Raw genomic sequence first — 20,307 nt, forward strand, 5'->3', positions numbered from 1 at the left:
AATGGACTTAAGAAGACCAAAGAGAAAACACAGGTTAGAAAAGAAGACAATGACACAGCCACAGAGGCAGAGAGTGGAGTGAGGCCACCACAGGCCAAGGAACGCCAACGGCAACAGGAGCTAGGAAAAGCAAAGAAGAGATGCTCCCTGGAGCGCCCAGGGAGTGCGGGCGGCCCTGCCAAGGTCTGCCTTCCAGAACAGTGGGATATGGTTTTGTTTCTTTAAGCCACTCTGTTTACAGAACTTTGCTATGGCAACCACAGGAGACTAGCACAGTGAACAAAGCATCTTGGGGGGAGGGGGGGCTGGGTCTGTGTCCACCTCCTATCATTTTAGCCCTATTTGCTCTAATTTCTTACCCCCATTATCCCTTCTGAGCCTCCAGATGCACCACTTTCTCTCAGAGATCTTAGTAAGAATGAGAATGCATAAGTAAAAATGCTCAGAAAACCATATCTGTGAAAATAAACTATGATTTATACCTGATCCTCACATGAAATTTTAAATGGGGTTTAGAGCCTGGGCCCTCTCTACTCAAGCCATTTACTGCAAACCTTTGCACAAATCAATTCATGCCTAATTTTGGCAACACCATCATCATATCAATTCTTAATATCAACTTTTATTTATAGAAATAAGCAGTCAGTGATGTAAATGCTCTTTCTTTGCTACTGGGATCTAGTCACACTAATTCAGTAGAGATCATCTGACCAGGTTTCTACTCCCATAGATACTAACAAACCATTTTGAGTCAATTTGCTTCCCACGTTATCTGTGAGATCACTTACCATAATCCTAAGTCTCTGTCTCACTGGCCTAAGTTACTCTACCAAGTTCCTCACTGACCTCTTCCTCCTGTTCCTGGTTTTCCCCAACAGGTGACCCTGACCTCCCACCAACCCTAGTTCCTCTTGCTTGAGAGATCAAGTACCTTCATGGGGTACAGGCATAAACTGAGCAATCAGCTCCACAAAAATCACCTTCAGCATGCCACAATCTCACTTTGTCCATGTTCACATAAAGTGTACATTTTTATTTTCTGGGTAATTATTATCATTACTGTGGCATAAGAATTGCTACTATACATACTAAAAATTATGGAAAGGATGCTCTTCTACAAGCCTCAAATTTCTTCAGGATAAGAATGCTTAACATTATAAAATAAATAAATGAGGCTAGGCATGGAGGCATATGCCTTTAATCTCAGCACTCCAGATGCACAGGCAGGTTGATCTTTTTGAGTTCAAGGCCAGACTGGTCTACACAGTGAGTGCCAGACCAGCCAAAGCTACATAGTGAGAACCTGTCTCAAGTAAATAAATGGCATACTGATAAATATATTCTTGTACCTCAGTCACCCTTTTCTGTAGTGGAGACAAGTGGTATTAAAATCTTCTGAGATATAACAGAGTGTCCATGAAATCTTATTCTCTGAAATTTTACTTCTTCAGAAATCTTTAAATCAGCCTAAAATAATTCTCCCCAAGCAGAAGTTAAAGCAATAACACTATACCCGGGGCCAGTGAGATAGCTCAGCAGGCAGAGTGCTTGCTCTCGAACCTGCCAACCTGGCTTTCATGCCCGGGATCCACACACTGAAAGGGGAGAACCAACCCCCAAGCTGTCCTCTGACCTCTACATGTATGCTGTGGTGTGAACACCACTCAGACACACCTGGAACAAATAATGCAATAAAAAAAGAGAACTGATCTAAAAAAGACATAACTGGACTTTGAGATTTATAAATGATCACAATCTCTATTATTACATCCATAACATGAGACATCTTTCAAGTACACTGAATCATGGGAAATATGCTATTTAGTATACTCAGTTTCGCTGCCTTTCCATAGGAAGAAATCAAATCATTCCTAACATGAAAATTAAACATCTGTTTTTCAGAATCACCACTAAAAATTTCCAATCAAATCCCACTTCAGAAATCTATAGCCACCATGCTACATGAATATAGATGAACACCACTGCGTGACATTACCTATGTTTTCAATTTTATTTATATTGTGCATGTGTGTGTGCATGTGTGTGTGTGACAACTGTGGACACCAAAGGACACTTGCCTGAGATGGTTTTCTTTCTACTGTGTCATACCAGGGATTGAACTTGGGTCATCTGGTTTGACAGAGAGTGCCACTACCCTCTTAACCACCTCAGAAGACCCAACCTTCAACTTTTAATAGGATTTCTCCCCCTCTGGGTAGAATTAGAAAGACACCCACTGTATCACTTCTTTCTTCTTCCTTTTTTTTTTTTTTTTTTTTTAATCCTAGTGTATTGGACACAGGACGGCCTGGGAATTGAACCCAGGTCCTCTGGAACATCAGTCGGTGCTCTTAACCACTGAGCCCTCTCTCTTCTCTTGTACCACTTCTTTCTAATAATAAGTTTAGCAAAACTGGTCTATCTCATGATCGTCCCACGGCCTTCTTAAAAGTGAACGCTAAATTTCTCCCCGGTACTGTGGCCTCTACAGTTTCCAATGGGTTTTTATCCTAATAAACGTGTTGGCTTTCCCAGTAAGGAAACCTGCCCTGAATATCATACCTCCAGATGCTCAGGATTCCTTTTAGCAAACAGACATCTCAGAAACTATCCACTCCAGCACTCAGCAGCCAAGTGTAGAATCTGGCCCCTCGCCACTAGAGGGGGTATTTCACTGTCTCCTAATTTGGCCGACCAGAAATTCTGGTCCAACAAGAAAATAAGCCTGGAGACTGGCATGCTGACCTTTACCTTCCCTTGTACTGTGTGGCCCTGTCTTTTCTTCTTCAGGCTTTAAGTGATCAATAATACAAATTTCAGTTCCTACCTCTCTTATTCCTCACATCATACCTCATTGCCTTTCTCCAAACAGACTACATTATATACAGAGCTCACTATAAAAACCTACCATTAATTCACTGAAAAAAAAAAAGAAGAAAAGAAAACCAACTAAGCCTACACAGATTTTTTTCTTTACTTTTTTTTAATTTACCAGGCTCATTGTCTCTCATTTAAGTCATAATAACTACAAAAAATAGGAAAAAAATTATACTGTAACAGATTTTAAATAAGAAACTCAATGTCTTATGGGATCTGCGAGGTTTCCAGTAGCAAACGGTGAGGCCACAGTGAAGGCCATTTCTGAGGCTGCTTATTCTTTGGCTTGTGTAAAATGCGCTGGGTGAGAAACAGACCAAACACTGACCTCCCTCTTCCTGACCAGAAGGGTCTAGAACAGTGGTTCTCAACCTTCCTAATGCTGCGACCCCTGGTCATAAAATTATGTTGTTGCTACTTCGTAACTGTAATGTTGCTACTGTTATGAATCATAATGTAAATATCTGACGTGCAGGACATCTGATATGCAACCCCTGTGAAAGGGCCATTCGACCTCAAAGGGGTCATGGCCCAGAGGTTGAGAACCACTTGGTCTAGCACAAACAGCTGGGTGGTTACTTCCCACTGGCCCCACCACGGATGGCATCCAGTCACTAAGTGAGGAGAAAGTGAATGAAGGAGACAAGAGGAAGAGGAAAGGAGAAGAAGGAGAAGGAAACAAAGCTATCATCTGGAGTCACCCCGGCCCACGCACAGGGATCCAAGACCAAAGCCAGCAATAAGAATAGAATGAAGAATGAATGGCAAGCCGGGCAGTGGTGGCGCACGCCTTTAATCCCAGCACTCGGGAGGCAGAGCCAGGCGGATCTCTGTGAGTTCCAGGCCAGCCTGGGTTACAGAGCGAGAGATCCAGGACAGGCACCAAAACTACACAGAGAAACTCTGTCTCGAAAAACCAAAAAAAAAAAAAAAAAAGAATGGCAAATGGAATGAACCCACCATAAGATAATCAAAGTCAAAAGGCTGCCATGGAGATAGTATTGCTCATTCTCTACTGTTTTTGTGAAGAACCCTGAGCTACAACATGGTCACTGAGAGAAGACAGCAGCAAAAAAATGGCCAGTTAGGATCTGCATCCAGGTGATGAAGTCAGAAGGCAGAGGACACAACTGTGATAGTGGAAAGCTATCGGAATAAGATCAAATCCTCAGGACTTGGACCTGCTTGGTACTCGGGATCCTTTGACTGCAAGCGGCAAGGTCCCAGATCTTGCTAACTTACACAAGGAACTGTGTTATCTCACAGAACTGGAAGTTCAGAGGAAAGGCACAACTTGGTCAGAGACTCAACAAGGTCAACCTCAGGTTTCTGCCACCCTCTCTCTGTTCTGACATCCTTGAGACGGACTCCATCTCAAAGTCGCTTTCTCAGTAGGCCAGGTGGCTAGGGTAGTTCCCGCCAGTATACTCCTGTACGTCAAAATAACGAGGGGCTGCCGTTGCCGCCTCTCCCCTCCTGGAATGCCAAGGAATTGTTTCCTAAAACTTTTTGTCCATCTCTGCCTCCACATTGTTCTCCATATCTTATTGGCCAGAATAACTTACAGGTCACCTGACCCTTCATGGACAGAAGAAATGGGATTACCCATGCTGGTTCAGAATAATCATATGAAGTAGAATGAACATTGGGGTACCTATCACTGTGGCAAAACTGGGTAACTTCCGGTAAGGAGCATTCCTGTAATATCACTTCCACTCCACACCAAGTGTACAGCTGTGCTGCCGCCAAGACCATAACTAACATGGTTGAGATTTGCATGAAACTCAGATTACGATTTGCCCACTTCCCAGCATGAACTTGTCAACTATAAGACATAGTAACTTTTTTGATCAATCTGCTTTGGAAAAAAAATGTAACAAGGGCTGGAGAGATGATGGCTCAGTAGTTAAGAGCACTTACTGCTCCTGCAGAGGACCTGAGTTCAGATCCCAGCACCCACATGGTGGCTCACAACCATTTGTAACTCCAGTTCCAGGGTCCAATGCTAATTTGTAACTCCAGTTACCGAGGCTCAGTGCCTCTTCCAACCTCTGTGGGCATCTGCACATATACAGCACACACATATACACTCAGTTGCATGCAAATACACATACACACACACAAATAAAATAAAATAAATATTTTTAAAAATGTAACAAAGCAAGAATGGTAAGTAACTCCCACAGCAACTACAAAGGGGACAGCTTTCTAGGGCCTCGGTTTGAAAATTATTTATTCCAACATTGGATTAGATCTGGAGAGAAATGGTAACTGATAGGTTTATGTACTATGGACTCAGACTAGCGTACAACACATAGCATATATTTGACAACTTTGTTTTAGAGAAAATCTCTCTAGTAATTTCCTCCATGCTAAGTGTAGTGCTACAGACCTGTTATTCCTTCACTCAAGAGGCTAGAACAGGAGAATCTCGAACTGAAGACCAACCTAGACTAAGCAACAAGATCAAGTCTCTAAGAGCAGTAACTCCCTCCATTGAGATGGATTTCTCTACAGCAAGCTGCATTCACTGTAAGGCGATCTATCCCTTTGTATCCACTTCCACTATTTAATTTATATGCATAACATTCGGCAAGCATGAATTTCAAAAATATGCTATACAGAGAGGTGGGAGGGACGGAAGCAGGGAGGAAGGCAGTAAGCAGGAAGGAGGCAGGAAGGGAGGCAGGGAGGGCAGGTAAGTTCCACAGAATCCTCAACTGGTTCCATTTGAGAACTGGAGAGAAAAATTTGGTAGAATGGCTTCATTTACACACTGTCCTACTTACAGCAAGCAGGAGTGTCTTGAGGGCCCAGGCTGGATACAAGCTCAGGCAGAATGGACAGAAGGGAAGAGAATGGCAACCTACTTAATGAATCTAATTTTACTTCACTGAAAGTGGACTGGCCCACAGGTGTACGACAAAAAGCAAAAAGGGACAGAAACCTAACCTGGGCAAAAGATGATAACTTAATATTTGAAGAATGCTTGGGTCAATTGTGGCAAATAATGACAGTAAGCAGAGTTAGTGTATACAATGCCTTCAAATCAGAGAGGACAGCAGAAGCCACTTGGAAACTCATTTGCAGCCCTCTCTCTCTCTGTCCTTCTATTCCTTATCTATCTTTTTCTGAGTGTCCTGTACTGTACAAGCACGACCTTTTTAATGAAGGGGAAAGAAAACAATCAAGCCAACATGTTTTTTATCTTGTTTTTAGATGTTTTGATTCGTTCCAACCAGTCTCTACTCTACTACCTCTTAGTTAAGATCACATTTGTCCACTCTCTCCAACTGCTGGGCAGCTAAACTAGCTTGCTTTAATGTTTTGATGTCACAAGCAACAACATGCTGCTGTAACTAAAAGTTAGAAGATTAGAAGACGCCTAGAGAATGAGTCACAAGTGTTTGATCACTCCCATAATGCACTAATAATACTACTCAAAACCTAAGGACTTAAGATACATTTCTTACCAAATTGTTGTTCTAACCAACTTTTCTAGTTCATCGGTTTGCATTCTACTAAAGTATATTTGACCAAAATGACTCCTAAGTCAGAGTGGTACTGAGCAGAATGTCCCGCCGCCCGCCCTCAGAGGGAGGTCTGAAGCCTGAGATAACAATCAGGATCAAAAAGCAAGGCTCAACAATAAAGAACAGGCAAGGTGGCCTGGGCAGGGTTGTCAGAGAAAGATGCCTGGGGCAGTGGTTTAAAGTGGAAGGATGTATTTTTAGTCAAGAACACCCAAAGGAGCCAGGGACAAAGTGGTCCAGCTCTCATGGCCTGGCCACTCTCTCCTGGTGGGACAAAGCTGGGGTGAAAATAATCTGCCTCTCCTTCCAGTGAGAGGTTTCACCTCTTTCATCCACAGCTACAGTCCCAGTGCAAGAAGAAAAAATGAGCTGGTCAGGGCAGAATAGAGACACCAGCACTGCCTTCTGGCCACCTGGGTTTCCTGGAAAGTATAGGAAGTAGAATCCTATTGGACAGACAAAACAGAGGTGGTCGATGAGAGGACTCAGGAGTAGAGGCCCCAGACAGTGCAGCTCAGCATCTAGAGCTGATTAGCAGTGGCCGTCCACAGCCAGGGGCTAGCTCAGGTTTGAAGAGTCTTATGAATGAACCTTAGTATACTTAGGATTCCTTTTGCGCCAGTTCCTGCACCATGAGAACTGGCAAGCCATCCGGGCAGCCTGTATCCACTCATCAAATGACTGCCAGGCTGCTGGAGCTGCTGAGGAAGGCAGAGGCAGCATGGTGACAGACCCTGGCACCACTGCAGAGGTGCTCTATGGGAGGGAAAGCGGGATTGTAGTCATGCTCAGTCTCAGCAAAGAAGGTGTGAGAACAGCAAGTGGATGAATCAGTCCTGCTTCAATAAGCAGCAAACGGGAGAGACGCAGACCGCTGACAAACGGTGCCGAGGCAACTGGGTAGCCATTGGAAAGAACACTAAGTAGGACCTACTCCGTAACATACACCAAGACGAATGAATCAAATACTGACATCTAAAATAGAGACGATACAAGGATACAAATCAACATGAATTCATTCATAAACTGGGAGTGAAGTGGGTTTTTCTAACGGACAAATTCCAGAAGTCACTGAAGTGAATACTGACAAATCTAACCACATGTTTTTCAATCTATATAACAACAAGACCATAAGTAAAGTTCAAGGACAGAGGAAAACGTGGTGAACTCAGATCACACAGGCAGAGATCCACGTTGTAACAGAGACTGCACGGGAAGGTTTAATTCCCTCCACCTCCCAAAGCATGCGAAGGGTCTAAGAGACACTTCACAAAAGAGGAAAGAGAAATGGCTCTGAAGTATAGGAAAAGGTGTTCACACTTACTCATAAGAGAAACAGAAAGTAAAACCACACCAACAGTTTTCACTTACCAGACTGAAAAAAAAAAGAAAAAAGAAAAGAAAAAAACCCAAGGTTAAAAAAATGTACTTTGTTGGCAAGAATATGCATAAATCAGACATTTGCCTTGTCAAGAGAAATTTAAATGTTATAACTTCTGTGGAAGGCAATTTGGCATTATTTATCAAGCTACTATGATGTTTACTCTTTGGTCCAGCAACCCACTTCTAGGAATTCTACAAATATACTTGCACAAGTTTGAAATTATCTCCATAGCATAATCTTTATTGTGACAACTTGTTTTTGTTTTTCAAGACAGGGTTTCTCTGTGTAACAGTCCTGGCTACCCTAGAACTCACTTTGTAGACCGGACTGGCCTCAGCTCAGAAAGATCCACCTGCGTCTGCCTCCCAAGTGCTGAGACTAAAGTCATGTGCCACTACACTGGGCTCAAACTGTCTGGCCCCCTTTCTGCTCTTGTTATTTTTTGTTGTGGTGGTGGGGTTTTTTGATCGTTTGTTTTTCTCAAGACAGGGTCTTACTATGTAGCTCTGGCTGTCCTGGATCTCACTCTATAGACCAGGCTGACCTTGAACTCACAGAGATTCGCCTGCCTCTGCCTCCCAAGTACCGGGATTAAAGGCATGCACCACCATCCCTGGATTGTGGCAACAATTCTAACTACAGACTTGAAACTTCCCAAATGTCTATCAGTACAGAACCAGCTAAATAAATGACGATACAGTGCCAGCATATGGGGCAATCTCTAAGACACATTATTAAGTGGAAGATGTCTAGGGCTCTGCCACTGCTGTGGAACCAACCCCAAGATATGCTGTTCAGTGAAAAAGGCAGAACAATATGGGAATGCCCTGTGTGTGTAACAAAGGACTTCATACCTGTAACGGCTTTGAGATGTAGCTGAAACTTGTAGGAAAGCTGGGCATGATGGTGCCGGCCGCGATCTTGGGAAGCTGAAGCAGGACTGCCACAGTGGGAAACCGGCCTGGACTCCTGTGAGGCCTTGGCTCAAGGGGAAAGAGTCTTTGGAAGAGAGGTGGGTAACTCAGCAGGTGGGGGTGGAGAAAAGGAAACTTTTCACTCCCCAATGTTTAATTATTTGCACCATGTGACTATATGAACTTTCAAAACTTTAGTCTTAAGATGTAGCTATAATTCAAGAGCCTGGCCAATGTTCCCCAGCCTATGGCCCCTCAGCCTATGGGTGGTACACACATGGTGACTTGAAGGCCTTGAAGAGAAAGAAAAGGGCTGGAAAGCACAGTTGAGAGTCACGGGTGGAAGTCTGACCGCTACATGCGAGAAAGTCACTGTTGCCAACACATACACCAAGGCCCGGGGCAGTGAAGAAGAGACTGGAGAATGAAACCTTGCAAAGGCATCCATCACAAGTGGCTCATTAAAATAATCCATAATCCCTGGGCTGGGGAACTTGGGCAGAAACCACGGGAGTCTCAATGCTCACTGGCCAGCTAGCCCAGCCCAGTCTATCAACTCCAGGTTCAGTAAGAGACCCTGCCTCAAAAAAAAAAAAAAAAAAAAAAAAAAGGTAAAGAGGGACAGACCTCTGACCTCTGGCCACCACCCCAGACGTGAACACACATTCTCACAACCAAACATAGACATATAATGCACAAATATCTGTGTGCACATACAAAATAGTGCAACAAGTCCTTTGAAAAGCTGAATTGGTTCTACATTCAAACATGGATGTCAGTATGCATTACTCAGAATCATCCCCCAGTCTCTGCAGGCTAGGCACACTGACTACACCTCTTACTCCTGCATCATGAGTCAAACGACCTTGGAAAGCTGGTAAGGCCACAGGCCAATAAGGATGAAGAAAAGAGGATAATACTTTTAATAAGCGTCTTGCCATCGAGTATCACACTGTCATCAAATGGTCACAGAGCACTTAACGCTGATAAAGAACTACTTTTGAGTTAATTCATTACAAGAAACGGTCACTTCAAAAAATACTGTGACCCAAGACACCTGAAACAAAAAGCCAATTTAAAAGAATTTGAGACACTGGGCGTGGTGGCGCACGCCTTTAATCCCAGCACTCAGGAGGCAGAGCTAGGGGGATCTCTGTGAGTTCAAGGCCAGCCTGGTCTACAGAGTGAGATCCAGGACAGTCAGGGCTGCAGAGAGAAATTCTGTCTCGAAAAGAAAAAAATGTTTGAAAAATTTAAAAAAAAATCAATTTCACAACTACAAAAAGGTATTGTACAATGGTAAATACACTGCAAATTTTTATTCAGTTTTTGTTTGTTTGTTTTTTGTTTTTTCCGAGACAGGGTTTCTCCATGTAGTTTTGGTGCCTGTCCTGGATCTCGCTCTGTAGACCAGGCTGGCCTCGAACTCACAGAGATCCGCCTGGCTCTGCCTCCCAAGTGCTGGGATTAAAGGCGTGTGCCACTGCTGCCCCGCTCTATTGTTATTTTTTTAAGATGGTGATTTAACAAGTGAATTTAAAACAATGATTTTCAGAAATCAGAAAAACAAGACGGTTTATTCAATTTTACTCCAGTTAAATAGCAGGAATCTTTCTGGCTTTCTATTCTCCTCACCGCAGTTGATAAAACAGGAAAACATAACTGGATAGAGAACTAATCTAGAACAGATGTCAGGAAAGAATTTTTCCAGTACTGAACTATAAACATGCAGAATAAATACTGGAAAATGTACTATGGTAAAAAAAAAATCAGACTCAGTTACTAATTACATGATCTAAGTAGGAAACCAGATACCTAAATATGTGGAACAGGCTTTTTAAAAATAACCCTAATGGACAAACTGTGTCTTTACTATCCAAACCTGACTTAGACAATGCAGAAACCTGCAATCTGCTAAAATTCAGAACTTTCCTATGCCTACAATGCTGGGCTATTCATCCAAAAGATGAATCCAACCACAGAGCAAGCCAGTTCCCAAGCACAGTCCACTGTGCTGTTCCTCATCATGGCCAGCATGACTTCTACTTGATATGCTCCTGGGACTTCCCAATGACTTGTTTTTACAGTCTCCTTTCTCTACTCACACTCAACTGGACACAGAAAGACTTACATCTGTCTCAGCATCTCAGCATCGCTGGTCCTTCTCCTCCTTCTCCAGGAAAAAGCCAGAGGCCAGCTCGGGCCTGGCTCCACTCCTGAGAAATGGCTTATGCCTCGCATGCTGGAAGGATCAGAAAGGCATGGAGAACAGCAAACAACAGAATCAGCTCTGAGAAAGTTTGCTAATTTGTATGAAGTCGATTTGTGACTCATCCATATTCAGATGAATGTTCAAAGACAAATTCCAAGACTAAATATAAAATGACTTTTGGACTCTCCAGGCTTCTGCTCCTTTCTCGCTTGCGGACAGGGCAAGGGCTGTGGTGCTGCCAGTACACTGACTCTCAAATCACTGAGACCGACCCCCCCCCACTCATTCGATGGCTGGAGTTCATTACCATTGGAGCCAATGCAGCTTAACAAAGTACCACTACCAGTGGAACAACACTACTGAAAGCATATGTGTTACAAAGGAGAGTTAGTGAGCCGCCTGACCACAACTGTCCGCAGTTACTTAAGGACTGGGGCAGGAAGACTCATGATTCACAGAATTTAACTAGTTCAAAAGAGCATTCAACTTTAGGACCTACAAGATCATAAAGGAAACTCAACACTGTCATTTACAGATCCTGCCAGGCTCCTAAAAGATTAATTTACCAAGGTTAGGTGGCTTCGAAGTAGCCAAGGCCAGCCCTAGCCTCTGAGAAACAGCCAATAGCTCTGGACCACATAGCCTCTCACTTTTGGAGAAATGGAAGGAACTGAACTTGTACGTGTGAGGCAGTATTATTTTCACAGCTGGGATAATGGACAAGAACTGAACAGGTAGCTAAAACCTAAACTGCCTAATATTATACATGAGCAATAACCTTTCCCTTCGAAATGACTGCAGTCTTCCAGCTACCAGTGACTAGGGAGAACATGATTGAGAAATCAAATTATCATTTAAACCAGATTACAAGGCTATCCTAGCCATTAGCATTACAGGTGGATGGGAAGCCATTAATGAGACCGTAAAATATTATTAGCCCTTACACTATAAAGTAATCTCTCCATCTCAGGTTTGTACATGTTAGAAATTTTTCTATAAAATCAGAAGGCTTTCCTGATTTGTTGTCTTGTCTTTTCTGTGTTAAAGGAGGATTTACTTTAACAAAGAAAACTAAGATTCTAAGTCACAGGAAAACATAACGAATCGTACTCCCCAAATCTTTGCCCTCTTCATCTCCCCACATAACAGAGTGGCATACAAGCCTACTTCAGCATTTGAAAAGGGTAGAAATTCAAGAAGTTTTGCATTTGACTGACTGCGCATAGATGTCACCGTTCCCAGTTTTCCAAGTATTAAAGTATTTCCTCCCGAGAAGGGCAGTAGCGACTGCAGGCCTACGGCACCCGTAGTTCACTGTTGAAGGCAGCATACGAGAAAGACACATAGAGAGGAAAGAACTGAGAGCACAGTAAGAGTCAAACCAAAAGTCTGCCAGGAAAGAAAAGAAAAGATCATAGCAAAGCTTCTTCCTACGCAACAAGCCAAACTGCCACTTCCTTGTGTCACCACGCAGCTGTCTGTGCTCCTGGCGGGCACCTTGACAAGCTGTGTTCAGTCAGGAAACAAGAAAAGTTCAGGTAAAGCAAACAACGCCAGTGACCTCAAATATACTCATCCACGCCAAAAATGCCCTATCCACATGTCTGCCATGTAACTTACTGTGGCAGCTCTCTGTCGACATTCAAGTTGGATATGGCATATTTGATGGCTAGCTATTATCTGTGAACATTCTTGGGTCCCACAGAAATTTTGGAGAAGCGTGAGGCAGGTTTTTGAAGCTTGCGATAGGACAGGGTTGTAAGTTATGGGCAAAAGAGAATTAAAAAGCAGGAAAATAAGAATGTTATGAAAGACTCCAGCACAGTCTGGTTCTTCATAAGCTCATTTTAGAGGTTGTGTAAGATTTCAATAAGTGGAGAAGGAGAAGGGTGTCCATTAAAGAGAGAGAGAGAGAGAGAGAGAGAGAGAGAGAGAGAATGAACAAATGTGTTGAAGGCTGTGAAGAACAGAGAGGAGAGCCGGTTGGCTATGACAGGAGGAGTCTAGAAATAATGGGCCTTTGGGCTTTGAGGAGACAAAATCCAGCTGCTGAAGACTTTTAAGGCCATGGGTAACTACACAAAAGATGTATTTTAGGAAGACTTATCTGACACTGATAGACTTGATTTAAAAGTTTACAGTGGTCCTAGATTCCTGATCCAGGTACAGCTGAAAAGGGAGAGATACAGAGACAGAGACAGACAGACAGACAGACAGAATGTCGTGAGTCAGCTGAAATTTTTATAAATACCTGTTAGTGTGTGTACATGTGTGTGTTTAGTATAGGACCTCTGCATTAGTTTTAGAAAACCTGGACATATATTCAAAACTTATTTTTCTTAGGTGACAAGTTCTGGCGTGCAATTTCAGTGTGTGTGTGTGTGTGTGTGTGTGTGTGTGTGTGTGTGTGTGTGTGTGTGTGTGTGTATACAATGTACACAGGTGCATGTATGCTGCATGAACGTGTGTAGGTGTACATTCATGTGGAGTCTCTCAGAGAATCAGAGTTTCTAGCTGGTTTGGCTAGACTGGCTGGTCAACAAGCTCCCAGGAGCTGCAGGTCTCGTGTCCCCCAGAGCTGAGTCACAGGCACAAAGCCACGCATGGCTTTTAACACGGGTGCTGGGAATTCAAACCCTGGTCTTCATGCTTGCATAGCAAGTGCTCTTACCCATGAAGCCACCTCCCCAGCTCCTGGATTATATTTCTTTTTCATCTTTCCTTATTTATAACAGTAATCATTCTTTACACATTTGCAAAATCAACAAGATTACGCGTCATTCTTCTTAGAGCAGTTTTTTAAATCCTACTTTGCTAAAACAATTGCTTTATATCACACACACGCAAAATTTCCTCAAATCCCTCATTTTATTTTGCAAGAGAAATGAATCTTTCTTTCTTGCAGGCAGTTTAGAGCTAGCTACAAATCCACAGCAAAATGAAATAAATGAAATGGTTATCTTACAAATCTATACTGTATAGAAAGTTTTTAACAGACTGTCTGTTCTAAAAGTAGAAATTGCTTTCTTTATGTGTACAAACTAGAACATGCATGAATGTCCTTTTTCCTAGAAAAAGAACCAAACCTGGAATGTTTTCATTATGTCACAGATTAAGATACTTATCATATTTAGTTTTTCAAAATTGGAGATTTAGCTATATCCAGTACTGAATTTCACTTGGTAATAAAAAAGTAATTTATATTTCTAAAAAAAAATTATTGCATGAGACTCAGAATATTATTTCCTATTTGTAATAAATCAGACCTTTAAAACACAGGAAAGAATGGATTATGAACATATTTCTTTTTAAAAAGGAAATTTCTGTTTGGGTCATGGAAAAAACTGCATTCGCTTGGAGACCTTTGATTAAGCAGAGGAGGGGGTCCTAGTCTCTAAGAGAGCCCTATCTCCACTTCCATGATTTTCCATTTGAGTTTCAAAGACTTGTCAGTTATCAGTGACCACTGGAAACTCTCCATTAGTGAGTCCAGCTTCCCACTCTGAGGAGCCCCAGCCAGGAACAGCAGACTGGCCCATCCCAACTGAGCATCAGGGAACTACCCCTGGTGATCTGACTGATCCCCGGGAAGGAAAGGATAAAAGAAAACACAAAATTAGCCAGGATAGGTCCCAAAGGCACTCACTCAAAGGCAGAATCTATACCTAGAGAGTCTGGGCTAGCTAAGGATGAAATTCATTTTTTTTTAAGGTAAACAAGGATGATGGTTCCCCTCCACTACCACCGCACAGAAGAAAAAAAAAATCACTGTTTTTATTTATAGCACCCTAAGCACTTCAGTACTGAGAGTGGGAGAGGATACTTCTTCAATCCAGGGGCGTCTACAATGTTGCTTTTTATTACCAACACACATGCAAGTGGTATTATCATGTATGTGGTAAACTATGACAATGAATGGTTAGTCTCTCTGCTAGAGCAACAAAGTGAACTCCAATCTCAAAAGCCTCCCATTCATGTGAACACAGTTAGTGACTCTATAACAACCTGAGTGAGCAAGGACTTTTCACATATCAAGTTAGCAAATGTAACGGATTCTATAAATCCACGGAAAGATGTCATGTCTCCTAAAAACTGTACCTGATTTTAGGGTTCCTGGTTAAGGTGAGTCCAGCTCTGTATGAGATTTTTTTTTAAAGTGAAGGGGAATGGGTGGGGTGCAGAACACAGACGAAACTTTTACAGCATGGAAATAAAAGTATTTTTAAACCTTCTTAAGGGTGAAGAGTTAGGCAAGAAGTAATACGTGGAAAACTGTCAAGTGCTTCTCTACACACCCACCCACCAGATACCATCGCAGCCGGCTGGGGGAGTCTCCCTCTTCTTGCCTGACAGCTTCACTTTCTTTGAGGTCTGGAACTGGTGATCACACTGGTCCTTCATGGTTATTTTCAGTTAACAAAGCAGTTACTCAATGGGGGGGGGGGGGGGAGGCACAAAGGAGCAGGGCAGCTGCTGCTGCACCCATGATGCCACCGCCGCCTCGGCTCCTCCGTGACGTCCGGAATGGGTATCCCCGGCTCTCAGGAAGTGGTGGCCGCGGGCAGCTCCGCCCCCTCCGCGAGTCGGGGCCCGCCCGGCAGGCCCGGTGGCGAGACCTGGCCCAGGGGGCTCGCGGAGCCGGGGCGGGCGGATGGGCAATCACCGCGCTCGGCCTAGAGAGAGAGAGAGAGCCCGCGCGCGCGCGCGCCACCAGCAGCGCGCGCCCGCTCGCGCCTGCCCGCGCCCGCGCCTCCTTTCCCGGTCCCCCGGCCCTCCGCCCCCACGTTGCCCGGCACCAGACAGGGTCGAGCCGGGTACAAGATGGCGACGCGGCCGTCCGCGCGCCGGGCCGAGCCGGGGCGCCCCTTCTCGCGGCGCGAGCGCGCTCCCGCGGCCCCACTAAAAATAGCCGGGCCCCGTCTATATTTGGTTCGCCGGATTCGAGGCGGCCGCGCGCGCGCCCCACCCCGCCCCGCCTGGCCCCGCCCCGCGCCGCGCCGCGCTGAATGGAGACGGGCGGGGGTGACCGAGGGGAACCTACTCCGCTATCTGCCGCGCGCGCGCCGCCGCCAGGGCCCGGCCAACCGCCCAATTTAGTAACATCGCCTGCGTCAATCACGCGCCTCGCGTGCGTCAGCGCCGCGCGGCTCCAGGTCCTGCTCTCCCAACCCCCAGCCTTTGAATGGCTACAATGTAGGAGCGCCCTCCTTCCTTCTGGGCGGGGATGGGAACGCACCCGCAGGCTGGGGGCTCAGTTCCTCCCGGCTAGGGCAACTTTTCGGAGCGTCCTCTCCTAGTCTTAGGCACACTAGCCTGCCGAAGTGAAAGTGGAGGCGTAGACTTTCACATGATGCACAGGGTGTGTGTGTGTGTGTGTGTGTGTGTTTGTTTTTCCCCCGAGTTTCTGGTCCTAGCTCGAACCTTCTTCGATTCTGAAGCATGTGCTACGACAAGGGGGAGAGGGGTCCTCTTCCCCCCAACTTGGACACCCACACGCTCAAATGTTGGGAACAGGTCAAAAGAAAATGCCAGCTGAGATTCTAGCAGGCCACTAGAGACCGCAGCTGCCTGCATTGTTTCATTCAAACATTTCCTTCGTAAAAATTATTTTCCGAGAGAGGTTGCTTTCATTCAGCAGCAACCTTTGGAACTAAGAGTTCTTAACTTGGATACGTTTTTGTTGTTTTGTTTTCAGCGAGAAAGTGACACCCTAAGTTCATTTCCAAGAAGACATTGCTGTCCCTCGTATAATTGCCCAGGCTTTCCGCACAACCAGGAAGACAAATGTGTCCCGGGAGACCATAGGAAATGCCCTAGAGACAGATTAATGAATCCTGCTGATTGATTTTGAAATATTTCATTTGAGAGAGGGGAGGGGAGGCGTCTACAACCCTCAAAAAAGTCAAAGCGCGAGTGGAGTTCCATGTCTGCCCGGGGTGCTGGGGAAGAGAGACGCTCTCTTTAACAGTCACACTCGCTCAGCTGTTCAACACGTGTGGTGTGTTTGTTTTATATATAGTTTCTCGTGCAGCGCGCGCGTGGCTGGATGTGCACTTCTTGGGGTTATAAAGTGTCCGGTGAAGAACCCCACACCATAAGTGTAAAGAAATAATAATAATAATAATAATAATAATAATAAAAATCTTGTCCCTGGAGCCGTCTGCATCCCCGTGCGAAACACCAGCCACAGACAGGAGGAGGAGGAGGCGGCGGCGGCAAATTAGCCTAGGCGCAGAGGGCCAGAGAGACGTAAACAGCCTCCGAACCATTGCATGAGGAAAGCACAGCTGCACCTCGGGGAGTCTTCGGGCTGGTGCCAGACTCCTTCAGCAGCGCCTGCCAGGTCACTCGGAGAAGCTGGCTGGCGGAGCCTTCCCTTTCGGAAGAGCTGTCCTCTCTCTTACCCCCTCGACCTGGCTCGGTGCCTCGGGGCAGCCTCGGAGGCCAGCCAGCAGCACTCCTCCAACTCTACTCCACCCGGAGCCTGACAGCTGGGCGGTCCGCCTGACCCGCAGGCTGGCTGCGGCACCCTCCGGTAGACATGCGCCCTGGCGAGCGGCTCCGGTGCGCGGGTCGGAGCAGGCTCGGGGCTGGGGTCCGCAGCTCCCCACCGTTTCCATTGTGCGGCCGTGCGAATGGCCGGGGAACGCGCGCGCACACACACAAGCACACACACGCGCACACACACACACACACCCTCGCACACGCGGAACCGGCTGGGCCAGGGGAGGGAGGAGGAGGGTGACGTAGCGTCCCATGGCGTCACATTGACGTCTCGCATTCCAGGCACTCTATGGAGAGGCCGCTAGGGCTCCTGTGGCATAAATGACGTGCCGAGAGAGCGAGCGAACGCGCAGCCGGGAGAGCCGAGTCTCCTGCCTCCCGCCCCCTACCCCTCCAGCGCCTGCTCCTCCTCCGTTCCCCATACACAGACACGCTCACACCCGCTCCTTCACTCGCACACACAGACACACGCGCGCTCACACGCTCCTCGCACACACTCCACTCTCTCCCGCGCGCTCACACCCCTCTCGCCCGGCGCCCTCGCCGGTGCCGCGCGGCGCCGCAGCCGGACGCCCCTCCTGGGCTCACTTTGCAACGCTGACAGAGCGGGCAGTGGCCGTGGAGGTGGGAACCGCAGCGACATCCTACCCCCGGGTCGCGGCAGGAGACTGGACGCCGGCGGAACCTCTCGGCGGCGCTCTCCCATGAGTTGGGATCGCAGCATCCCCCGCCAGCCGCTCGCCGCCTCTGGGAGCCGCTGGGCTTGTGCACCGCAGCCCTTCCGGGACAACAGCTGTGACTCCCCCAGTCCAGATTTCGGGACCGCTCTCTAGAAACTCGCTCTAAAGACGGAACCGCCACAGCACCCAAGTACGTATGATTTGCCCAGTTAATATGGGGACTTGCTTAAAAGTTGGCGCGCTGGGAAGCGTCGCTCCTTAAATTGACAACTTTGAGTGTGGGGTGCCCCCACACACACTCGCCTCCCCACTCCGGCTTTGCTCGCCAAGCGGCGGGTGGGTTCCAATCTGAAACTTTTCTCCTGTAGCTACTAGCCCTTGGGGACTCTGGAGCGGGTGAGATTCCTCTCCCCACCCAAAGAGGCGAAAAGCCTCTAACAAAGAGGAGGACCTGGATTTGTGCTGTAGCAGCTCCAGCGTTGTAATTCAGGGTATTTCGGCTCTAGTTGTCATGGTAATGATGCTCTCGGCGGCGGCGGCGGCGGCGGTGGCAGAGAGTTGGAGCCCCGGTGATGAACGGCAGTAATTTTCCTGCCTTTTACGTGGGATTGAAAATAGGGACTCTGGTGGGTCCAAGTTAATGTGCCTAATGGTGAAACGGAGCTGGTTGTCTGGGAGAAAGCTTAGGAGGGACGGTGCCTGGGCAGCCGCGGCCGGAGTTTGCAGAGGCGCTGAAGGAGCTCAGCAAAGAGGGTGTAATTGTAGGAATGCGGCTTATTGTATTGAAATGAGCCTGGGGCTCCACTAGGCACGTCTGCCTGGAGTCGCGGACTTGCTGGTTTACACTTTTCCCCACGGAGGTAATCGGGTGTAATTGCCGACTCTCGCGCCCCGACACGCGTGGGGACGGCGTCCCTCTTCTCCGGGCCTTGGCTGGTGTGGAAAAGGCTTGTGTTACTTTTCAATGCGCTTTCGGAGAAGTTGCTCCGAATGTTTTACTTTTGGTAGAAAGGAAAGTTCTCGGTGGTGAGAGGGAGAGCTGAGCAGACGAGCGAGCGCAGCCTGCGGAGACTGGCTTTCAAAGGCACATCTCGAACCTGTTGGAGGCTTCCGGCAGTCATGAGGGAGCTCATGATCATTGGTCCCTTGATTTCCAAGAACGTTCTTGGAGGTGGCCTTTTGTTTATGTGCCCGGGTTCTCCCGAGGGAAGAGCCGCGAGGAGTGTGGTCATCAGTACTCTGGAGCTGCTTATCCTGGGGCCTTGGGTGCTGGGAGAGAGGTCACTGGGTTCGGTTCAGTCCTTCCCTCGCTGTTCCAATTCTAGTGATCCTCTTCCAACAACCGGGAAATGTTTCTATAGAACCGAGTTGGGGAAAGAAAAGCCGCTCAGCGCGCATACTGGACACAATGAATGAAATTACTTTATTGGAGTTGTTTTAACCGAATAAGCATAACCTGAAAGCCAAAGACTCCCGGAGCCATAGCTCCCTCCCTCTACAGAACCCCCCCCCCGCTCCGCGCCCCCCCCCCGCTCTCCCCTGGGACCCAGCACTCGCTCACAGAAATTCTCCCCCGGGGTTTGTCTTGGCTCCCTCGGTCTTTCTGAGAATCTCAGTCTTTCCCTTTCTGCCTGTCTCTCCTCCACCTCTCTTGCCCCCGCCCAACCTCCGCCCCCGTCCCCCGAGTTGGAAACTCCGCGGAGGAGCCCGGGTCACAATGGTGTGTTTCACGGTTTCCTCCACACACTTCACCACGGGGAGGGGAACACGGGGGTGTTCCCTTCGTCTGCCCCCGAGAAAGAAAGGGGCTTTGACAGAGGTAGTTATTTCTTCCTAATTTACAACCCCGAGGCTCTGTGCTCCCGGCCCCAGCGGCCACGAGCCGGAGCGACTGAACGTGTTTCCAGGCGCAGAGGCTTTGCCTAGGTAACCGGCCGAAGGGGGGCGGAGAGAGCGATGGGGTGCTGGGCTGGGCTGTAGGATGGGCGGTGTGCTGGCCTCCGAGAGGAACCCCTTCCCTGGGGAGACGCGACTCCCGCCCACCCCAGTTCAGAGGCCGCCCCTTAGAGAAAGACTACTCTTGAAAGGCTCCGGGGGAGGGTGGGAATACCCGCACCCAGTGGAGGGAGGGGTTGCTGGAACCCCCCTCTTTTGAAGATGCGAGAGGGGGAGGGCGAGAAGCACATGCTACAGCTGTGGAAAG

The 20,307-nt window shown here is 47.1% G+C and overlaps 2 protein-coding genes across 3 annotated transcripts in view; one reads left to right on the forward strand and one right to left on the reverse strand.

The window, feature by feature from the left end:
- Positions 1-15,591, reverse strand: part of LOC121827228 (uncharacterized) — a 107,497-nt gene extending 91,906 nt beyond the window's left edge. Inside the window, exon 1 of one of the 2 annotated variants that reach the window (XR_013049094.1) lies at positions 15,224-15,591. Coding sequence is in view for 1 of the 2 variants with exons in the window: in XM_076564180.1 (XP_076420295.1) it covers positions 15,231-15,321 (91 nt within the window). In the remaining variant the exon portion in view is untranslated. The remainder of the gene's footprint in view (positions 1-15,223) is intronic. The other variant, XM_076564180.1, reaches the window with a different exon arrangement.
- A 1,960-nt stretch (positions 15,592-17,551) lies between these two features.
- Nr4a3 (nuclear receptor subfamily 4 group A member 3) overlaps positions 17,552-20,307 on the forward strand; it is a 38,989-nt gene continuing 36,233 nt past the window's right edge. The window contains exon 1 of the mRNA XM_006973673.4: positions 17,552-18,294. The gene's annotated coding sequence lies outside the window, so the exon portion shown is untranslated. The remainder of the gene's footprint in view (positions 18,295-20,307) is intronic.

The sequence above is a fragment of the Peromyscus maniculatus genome, chromosome 2 (assembly GCF_049852395.1).
Source record: "Peromyscus maniculatus bairdii isolate BWxNUB_F1_BW_parent chromosome 2, HU_Pman_BW_mat_3.1, whole genome shotgun sequence".
In the NCBI taxonomy this organism is placed as follows: domain Eukaryota; kingdom Metazoa; phylum Chordata; class Mammalia; order Rodentia; family Cricetidae; genus Peromyscus; species Peromyscus maniculatus.